Source organism: Camelus dromedarius, chromosome 2 (assembly GCF_036321535.1).
Source record: "Camelus dromedarius isolate mCamDro1 chromosome 2, mCamDro1.pat, whole genome shotgun sequence".
NCBI classification, from domain to species: Eukaryota; Metazoa; Chordata; class Mammalia; order Artiodactyla; family Camelidae; genus Camelus; species Camelus dromedarius.
The window spans coordinates 38805703-38815310 of NC_087437.1; the positions used below are offsets into that span (position 1 = coordinate 38805703).

At 42.8% G+C, this 9608-nt stretch overlaps 1 protein-coding gene across 5 annotated transcripts in view; it reads right to left on the bottom strand.

Annotated features, from left to right (window-relative positions):
• Positions 1 to 6860, bottom strand: part of GOLIM4 (golgi integral membrane protein 4) — a 71864-nt gene extending 65004 nt beyond the window's left edge. For 4 of the 5 annotated variants that reach the window (XM_031450621.2, XM_031450616.2, XM_031450609.2 and 1 more), the window contains exon 1: positions 6001 to 6857. In XM_031450621.2, coding sequence (XP_031306481.2) covers positions 6001 to 6187 — 187 coding nt within the window. In that variant the 5' untranslated portion in view covers positions 6188 to 6857. Of the gene's footprint in view, positions 1 to 6000 lie in introns of all 5 variants that reach the window. The other variant, XM_031450613.2, reaches the window with a different exon arrangement.
• Positions 6861 to 9608: the final 2748 nt, after the last annotated feature.

Genomic DNA, 9608 nt, shown 5'->3' on the forward strand with positions numbered 1-9608 from the left:
TCATTAGATTTGACCTTGACACTGGAAGGTTAATTAACCTCTCTCAGCCTCAGATTGTTCCTTCACAATAAAGAGCTTGTGTCATTGTTAAGTGAGAAAATGCACGTAACGTGCTCAGCACAGCGCCTAAATGTGGTAGACATTTAATAAATGGTACGTTTCTAAAATAATTTAATTTCTTCAAGGACATTTTCAAAATTTTATCAAAATGAATTCGCTTCAAATAACAGTGGTTTGAAAGAAAAAATACAGTTGACGATTTTTCTTTTATAGTAAAGTTATACATAACTTTAACTTCCAAACAAAGCTACAAACCCACAAACCACTGACTGGTAAGAGCAGCAAAAATATTTTGTCCTCAGTGATAAAATAAGAATACTTAGTTGTCAAAATGAAAAACAGCAACTCTTAGCTGCTACCATGCACAGTGTTCTCAGGTCCTTCCTTACCAAAAAAGGGTCAATACGGCAGAAAAGACCGAGTAAGAGTGTCTCAAATCAAACAAAAGTTTCAGCCAAGTTGGGCACATGCCTCTGAAATGAGCCACATTTAGGCCACAACTAATAACTCTATTACCTGCTAGATGTAATAAGCAGTGAGGAAAACAAAAAGCAGCCCAACACTAACCCTGCAGTAGCAGTTCTGGGTACCTAGTAAATGTCGTAGCGATTCTCTCTGAGATTCGTGCCAGTCTCATTAAATGTACTGTTTCTAGTCCATGCAAGTGTGCAGGATAGACATTGTTATTCCCAGCAAAGTATGAAGAATCCAAGTTCAGAGAGGTTACACCACTGGTAAACACCAGAGTTGCATTCAAACAGTACCTGATGCCAAACCCACTCCCCCTTCACTATTCCTTGTGTCTTTTTTTTTTTTCAGGACATGAAAGTATGCAAGAATCTTTCTCAATGCTTTGAAATGTTATAAACTGTTATCAGTCCCCTTTTTTGTCTCTTCTGTCTTCTAGTTTCTCCCAAATCCTCTGCATTTTGGTCAATCCAACTTCAGTCTTCATACCCCAACTCCAATTCACTCATTCCTTTAGTCTCTAAAACCTGGTCTTGTGCCCCAGCCCTTGGTAAGGCAGGAGAGAACTTTAAAAAGCCAAGGTAAGGCTTCCAATCTACCGGGGACTTAACCTAAAGGCTTACAGACAGTGAGCAATTCTCTTCCATGGTCAACCAATCTCAGTGAGCTCCAATTTACAGGGATGACTAAGACAGGCACAATGTGCAGAATTATACATAGTTTTGAAAGTCATATATATTTAACAGAATGCTTAATTGAGTCATATTTTCAAAAGGTATCTAGAAGCTTTTATCTTTTATTTAGGGAATGAATTTTAAGGCAGGGTTTTACATACAAATAAAACTGACTGAACTTAAATAGTTTTTACTTTAAATAAAAACAGCTTGATAAATTTCTCCTATTAACTGCAAGGTGTAGGTACATCAGCGAAAATATCCACTGAATAGACAATATCTAATTGATGTTTATAAGTCCTAACTTTGCACTTGAAAACCGGTATCCCTACCGTGCATTGCCTATACTTGTGGGGCTAAATTACTGAGGTCTGCGAACCATTCTGTTGTACATGAGGTCCTCAATAGCCCAAAATGCAAGCTCCACCCTTCTAAGTGCTGTACACCTGGCTAACGCTATTGATCCTCATGACAACCTATTATAAGCACCATGATCCTGATTATTACACGTAATGAAAGCAAGTCACAGAGGTGTGAAGTAACTCAAGATCACCCAGCTGGTAAAACAAAGATAAGACCTCAAATTTAAGTGCTCTGGCTCCTCGGCCCACATCCACTACATTTCACTGCCCACCATATATAAGCACATTCATAGGCAGAAAGAAAACATCACATAACTATAGACCCACAGTTTATTGAGCACCTACGACATGCCAGGCACCTGTCACTGGAGATGAAAGAATTAAAAAAAGCCTGGTCCTGAGATGCAGGAGACTATTTTTTACAGCAGATTCACAGAAGGTTGAAAACAAAGAAATAACCAGATACAATATGATGTGTTCATGTTCAGGGGAATGAGTCATCCTACCTGTTAGGGGAACATGATGCAAAGGACAACTAACTTAAACAACAATGTCACCCTTAGAAGCACCAAACTTACTTATTAATAACTGTAATACACTTACCTGGAATAGGCACATTCAAAATACTATATGAACCTTTCCTTGATGATTTCTGGTCATCACAGGGAAGACCAAGCCACTGCAATTATGTAACACATGTTTTAGGAATGAGGGACTGTTTGCCCCACTTTTAAAACAAATTAAATAGTTACGTCCCTCTCCAAGGTCTTATTGCACAAGGTCATTGCCTACCTCTGGCAATCACACCCCCTCCTAACCTGACATGATGTATAGAGAGTTAATTAGTAACCAGACTCTTAATTCTAAATTTAAATTGTCAGGGAGGGTTCCTTCTCCAGAGTATAATGCTTGGATTTATGCCAGTCTACCTATTTTTTTTTTGATATTCATTTAGCTACAATAAAAAAAAATAAAGGAGCTAATTATAAAAACAAATTCTGCCAATTTCAAAATTTTACCCATGGCAAACCTGGGAAGAGAAAGATCAAATATCTTATCTCAGATAGCGACCCTGATGATAACAACAGCTAATCTTGCGTGAGTGGTACCTACTATGTGCTAGGTATATGCTAGGAGCTTTACTGGTGTTAATTATTTTATCCTCACAGTATTTTATGAAATAGGTCATTCTAATCTCCATTATATAAATAAGAAAAATGAGGCCTAAGATCACACAAAAAGTTGCAGAGCTCGAAGTTGAATTACATGCTTGGGGTAAAAGGAAAAACCCTCAGAAATCCTTGCAGCCAAGCAAGTAAAGTAAATGTGTGACTTGGCTCAGTCTTAAGATCACAGAGCGGCGGTTCTCAACTTTGGCTGCACATTGCAATCACCTGGGGAGACTGCCAGGTGGGTTCCGCCCCCACAGACTGTGACTTAATTGGTCTGGGAGCCGCCCAGGTGATCCCAAAGAGTAGCCAAAGCTAGAACCACTGTTTATAGACATAGAGTACTGCATGGCCCCAAAAGCAGAGTTTTTTGGTGGGTTTTTGTTTTTGTTTTTTTTTTTTAATTTTAAGTTAGTTAAACACTGAGCTGATCAAAGGTTGTTATTCCAGCCTCTGTTACCAGAGGTAACTACTTCTGCCCCACTCCTTAGTATAATTAAAGCAGAATATGGGAGGAAGATAGATAGATAGGCTGGCAGACATAGATATTAGTTTTTCATGGAAGGAGGGCTGCCTAGTCTTGAACTTTCCCCATGTCACCCCCACCATATATTTATGGAACTGTTGTATTTCAAAAGGCACTTGGAGTTAGACGTAACCTACTTTCAAAATAGTCTCTGGTATACAACCCTTTCTTAAACAGAAGATGACCTAAAGATGCTCATTTAACAAATGTATACCTTCAGATTACGGGGTCAAACGACTTAAGGTTTTTCAAGAGGTTTTTTTATTTTTATTTTTTACAGAAGCTACTCATAATTAACAATGATTTTAATCCAAGCCAGGTCAAGAGATCTCAAGTAACTAAACAAGTCTTAAGAAGGGAGAGTCTAATGTCCAAAAAAAAAAATCTATGCAAGTGGTATATAGCGCCGCCAACCAAAACGTCATTTATCATTGGAAAAGGGAAGCAAAAGCTGCATACCATCAGAAAACCTTCATTAAATGGCCTGCAGATGTGAAATCCAACGTAAATGCTATAGAGTAGAAGTCAGTTGTGAATCCATTAGAAAAAGAAGAAACTGTAGCCTGCTCAGGAAATAATTCTTCATGCATAATCATACTGTAATTGTTGCAGCACCACAATTCAAGAGGAAATGGCAAAAGGGTAAATTAAGAAATGGACTGCAAGGCCACTCATTGAAACTAGCCGCAGTGTTTTTCCATCTCCTGCAGCAAAGCAAATGTTTTGTATTTTAATAGTCTGGTATTACCACTTACCACCCCTCTTCCTCACTACTACCACCAAAAGGCACATGAGAGGAGAAGATGCCGAGATTGATTTTCTAAATGGAATATTGCAAATACAGACCATGACCCAGAAATCAGGACCTCAGTTCTAGCGCTCGGAGTTGAAGCAAATGTGCTGCTTAGGTAAAACATTCTGTTGTTGCAACCTTATTTTTGTTTTTTTCAAAAAGCAGAGACAGGGAAGTGAAGTCTGAGAAAGCAGACAAAAGTGCTTAGGATTCATTTTCTCAACACAGTTATATTTTGTTGATTGAATAAATATATACATTGATCCCATCATGAGTGTCAGGCACTGTGCAGTGCTGGGATGTATTGGTGAATTTGACAGGACCTGCTCCCATGAGTCTCCTAAGCTAAGTGAACAAGGCACCAACCTTGTATAATCCACAATACACGCCCTTCCAGCCACATGTGTGAAAATCCAGTCCTGCCATTGTACTACCAGATGACAATTTTTCCCTTGGTCTAACTGCACTGAACTTCACAGGGAAGCTGCCAGTGGCTTCTAAGTAAATAAGTAAATAAATATCCACACTTCGCGTATCAACAGTAACTCACGGGTAAACTTCAACAAGTTTTCAAGAAAAATTTTTTTAACCTAAGACTGAATAAAAACCGGTTTTCTGTTTAAACCAACCCCAGTTTATATATTTTCACTGCCTGGGGCTAAACAGCTTCAGTAAGCTAAAAATACTTCCCTTACTGGGAAGAGCAAACAAGACCAAGAATCAGCTGTGTATCATTTTCTCTCATGTTAATTTTTTTTTTTTACTACAAAACATTCAAAATATCTAAAACAGAAATGGAATCTGTTTCATATTTGTACAAATATACACTGACAGAAACATCCACCCAGCTTGTATCTTCCTAGTAGTATGAAATAAGCTATATTTGCATTATTAGCAAAGACTGTCAACATCTCACTACTCACAGTCCTTTATTATTATTATTATTATTATTATTATTATTATTATTATTATTATTAGTTGGGGAGAGGGCTGCATAAATGTTGAAAACTAAGCACAAGTACAAAAAAAAGCTTTCAAAAATATGTATAGGATGACTCTGCTTTTAAGAAGACCACATGGCACTTACTTTGCAGTCATGCATCATTTATGTTCCTGAAATTTACATTAAATGCGATTCTAAAGTAGAAGGACAGTCTTTCTGCAGGTCTTGCTCATGTTGTGTTTGCTGTGTGTCTGGTCATGTTCCTCCTCTTGTACTTCTCAAGGCTAACACACACACACACACACAAACACACACACACTCCTAGCTCTCTGGGACAAACTAAAAGGTCCTCAGGAAGACAAATAACCCCCTCCCCAAATATAACTGCAGGACAGGAGTAGTAATGTGGACTTTTCCAACATATCCAACATCTCCAAAGTCACATTAATGAGTTAACAGAAATAAGAAACTAGCAGGTCTAGGCTGGATTCGACTGGGCCATTAGTTTGGGCTGCCTGGTCATGGCTTAATTTCCTTTGAAACAAAACAGCCCAGTTTGAGGAATCTCTGCCAGACTCCCCATTTCTTAGGCTACCGACAATGTCAACTGGAAAGCAAATACCTAGAAACCAGGAAACTATGCCACACCAGGATGGGCTGGCAGGAGCGGAGGGAGGGCTCCTGGTTTGACTGCCCGGATTGCAGCTGGACTTTTGCCAAGTGTTGGGGTAAAAGACTGTGTGCTCCCGCCCATCCAACGCCCAGTGGGACTGGGATGGTGCTGGCGATTTCAAATGTAACTGCCGGAGGAGGCCGGAGGATGGGGATGTGTCATCTCCTCTGACACTCCGGGATCCGGCGGCCTGACTGGGCTCGCCTCTGATGTCCCTGAAGGTCAGAGGTGGTACCCACAGTGTCAACGGCTCACCAAAGCCACTTTTCCAGCCCGGGAGGGAGGCGCGGGGCAAAGTTGGCCACTGGCCGCGCGAGTCCCGTTAACCGTACCTTGTAACTGGGCGGAAAGGGACTCCTGGTGCTGCTGGTACTTGAGCGCCACCGCCTCGGCTTTCCGCAGCTGCGTTTGCAGCTCGTAGTACAGCATCGCTCCATAGAGAAAGCCGAACACCACGGTCAGCAGCAGCAGCGTCTGGAAGATCCGCTTCTGCTTTCGGGAGCACATCCCGTTTCCCATAGTCCTGCCGGGACCCCGCGCCGCGGCCGTCCCCGCCGCCGCCGTCCTTTCGTCCCCGCGGCCCGAACGAGCGCCTCAGCAGCGGCCGCCGCAGGAGGTGGTCAGACGCTGCATGAGGAGGAGACGCGAGACACAAAAGCGGGACCGGAGGGGAAGTGGCGCCCGCTCAGCCCCCGCGCGCCGCGGGGCGCGCAGCCATCGACGCCGCCAGGACAGCCGCCGCCGCCGCCACCGCCGCCAAACTTTTGCGACGCTGGTTCTGCGCGAGTGCCCGGGCCCGGGAGGGGGCCCTCCGCATACTTCTGAGCGGGCTGTCCCCGCGCCGGTCTCCAGACGCCGCCTTGTCCTTTTCCCTCTTCCCCACTTTTCGGCCCGGCTGCCTTCGGCGGCGCTCAGAGTCCTGCCCCGGCAGCTCCCCGCCCCCTCGCGGCGGCTCCCACTGCGCGACTTCGCTGCCACCAAAAGGAGGGGGTGCACGCCCAACAAAGGGAGCCAGGCTCCGGGCGGCGACTCCGCGCTCGGCCCGTGGGGGTGAGTAGAGGGATGGGGACCAGCTGCCCCGGCAGGGTTTGGGGGCCGGCCGGCCGGTGTCACTGATGGGGTTGCGGAGCCTTGGCCGCCGCCGCCTCCCACCCAACTTACGTGTCACCCACGGCCCCGCTATTCTGGCCAACGGGATTCCGGGAGGAAGTCCCACTCGGGCTCCCCGCTCATTGGGCCCGTCAGAGCCGCCGCTCCCTCCCTACGGGGAGGCAGTGCCGGGCTCGATTGGACGCCGGCTTTGTCCGTCCGACCTCAGGGCCGCGCCTTCCCTCCAGCGCGGGGGCCGGCGAGGGGCCCCGTGGGCGGCGCGGCCGCCCGGCGCGGGGGTGCACCCACGTGAAGTGCGAGCGGTGGCGAGAGGCGGCGGAGCCGGCGGCAGGGAGGTCGGAGTGTGCCCCGGACGAGTCCGGACTTGCGGCTGGGCGAGATACGGTGCGCACGTGCGTGTGTACTTGGGAGTGTGTGCGTTTGTGATGCAGCCCCTGGCACGCACATGAGGAGAGGACTAGTGTATGAAGTGGGAGAGAGTGAGTGGGAACAACTGTGTACACTCTACCGAGCACTCATTCTTCCTTTCCCTACCGGGTGGGCAGATGCGGCAGGCACGCGCCTCGTCAGCACAATCTTCGTAGTGAGCCCGAGATGCCTCGCCTGCTGGGTCTCGCCGCATCCGGTGTACTCGCGCGGATGCGTGTATGCCCACAGATGGCAGCACACGAGCCGGGAGACTCAAGCACGCTAGACTTAGCGCCCAACTCTCCACGTGGGTTGTGGAAATCAGCTTGCCTTTGGCAGAGAGGAAAAAGAAAGATCTCGTATTTTCCCCCGACTGAAAAGAGAATAATTTAAAAACAAATCTTACAGTGAAATGAGTATGCATTTATTTTGTCATATGTATTTGTTTTACTGGTGGCAAAAATACATCAGTTACGTTGCTAAATTACACTTTAAAGGCCAACAAAAGTTCCCTGTATAAAAACAAGTAAAGCAAACATAACAACTACAAACCTCTTCAAAGAAAATCCATAATGCACTAGTTCTTTCTACGTACTTGAGGGGAAAAAAATTGAGATTATTTATAAATGATAATTTTGTTTCTGCTCGTGACCTAATTCTAAAAAAGTAAATCATTTCTCAAATGCCTCAGTAGTGTCATGGAATTTATCATAAACTGCATAATTTTATGATATTCTAACCAGATTTTAGTCATCACTATCAATAATGGCCAGTGACTTCTCAAAATAAAGGTAGATCTGTTTAGCCCCAAATACCACAGAAAGGCAGACCCTGATGTAGAAATTTTTTAGGTGGACTCTGAAGTTAGAGGATACTAAAAGCCATAAAATAAATCGAATTTATCGCCTCACTAGCCTGTGACATTTATACTACCGTGAAAACTTAAGTGTGCCTGGCATATGCTTTTCCCTAATAAATGATAATTTGTATTATATGGTTTTAAATGCTTTCATTTACAAATATACTCACCACAGCCAGGTTAAGTATTAGGCTCATACACTGGTTAATAAAGAAAGCAAAGTTTATCAAGTTACTGGGATAGCTCTAGGACCTTCTAGAAAGACAGGAGCTCAACAGGATTATTATCCAGGACAGAATCCTGCTCTTTCCGTCTCTATCTGCTGTTGAAGCCAGAGTCTCATTCTTTTTAAAGTTATATTAACAAATTACATCTTATCCATAAGAATGAGAACCTAATTTAAAAAGAAAAAGATCTAAAGATTCCGTGTTTTGTTCTGTCATATATAGCCTTATTGAATTATTGAATCTACCACTTTTTAAATTTCACTTTTTCAGAAAGGTGTGACTCTTAGAAATTGAGACTGGATAATTCCTGCAACCTCGTCAGAATTCCTCATAACTAAAAATTCCTTACTGTTGTCTGTGTACAATTCGCAAAACAAACTCTTCCTCCAGAAAACACTACCAAAAACTGCTCTGGAAGGAATTAAGTTTTATAGCAAAAATCCTGGCTCCTACGTGAATAGATAACTATCCTAGCCACAAAAGAAAAAGAAATTATATAGAAGACTGGAAAATTATTGCTCATGTATTACACAGTATGCAGCATTTGGTTGTTTTTCAGAATCTTGGAAAATTCCTCTGCTTCTGGCATACATGATTACTCATTTGAAACCTCTGATTCTTTCCCTACTGATTTCGGACTCCAAAGGTATTCTTTGCCTAAAGCTGCTGGCTGACGCTACAGAATATAATAAATGTAGGTGATAAAACACAACTCAATATTTTAGTCATAAAATTTGAAAGAGAACAAAAATTATTACCTGGACTTACCCATTATTTCAAATTCAAGAAGGGTATGTAGAAGTACATAAAATCGCTAATGGCAGTGTCTTTATAGTATTACTTTTCCAAGGTGAAGTATGCTGCTAGTTTCTTGAAAATACCAGTATAGAGCTTTTCAGAGGCCGACATTGCAGGAGCTCTCCAAGGCCTATGAGCTGAATTTACGTAACATTTCCTTTGGGTAGAGCTTGTAATAGATGAGCTGTTGGTACTGGTCTTGCTAAATTTGTTGTTAGTTCTGTTTCACTTTTGTTTCTTTAGCATGTAAAAAAATAGTATTATATAATTATATTTTTATTGCCATATATTTAACAATATGTATAATTTAAAAATTGTACATCTTGAGAAATTTCACCAATTTAGTATTTTATTTCTCAGGCAGGAAGAAATTGGAGAGATTGAAGACCTAACATTTGAGAAGGGCTAAGGTAACCTTATGATTGGGAACCTTATGATTCTCTCCAGTTTTAGTAAATTTGTCATTTTAATAAAATTTATTAATTTTCAAAATAGGGGAAGGCAAGAAAAATATAGTTGAGCTAATTTATAAAAATAA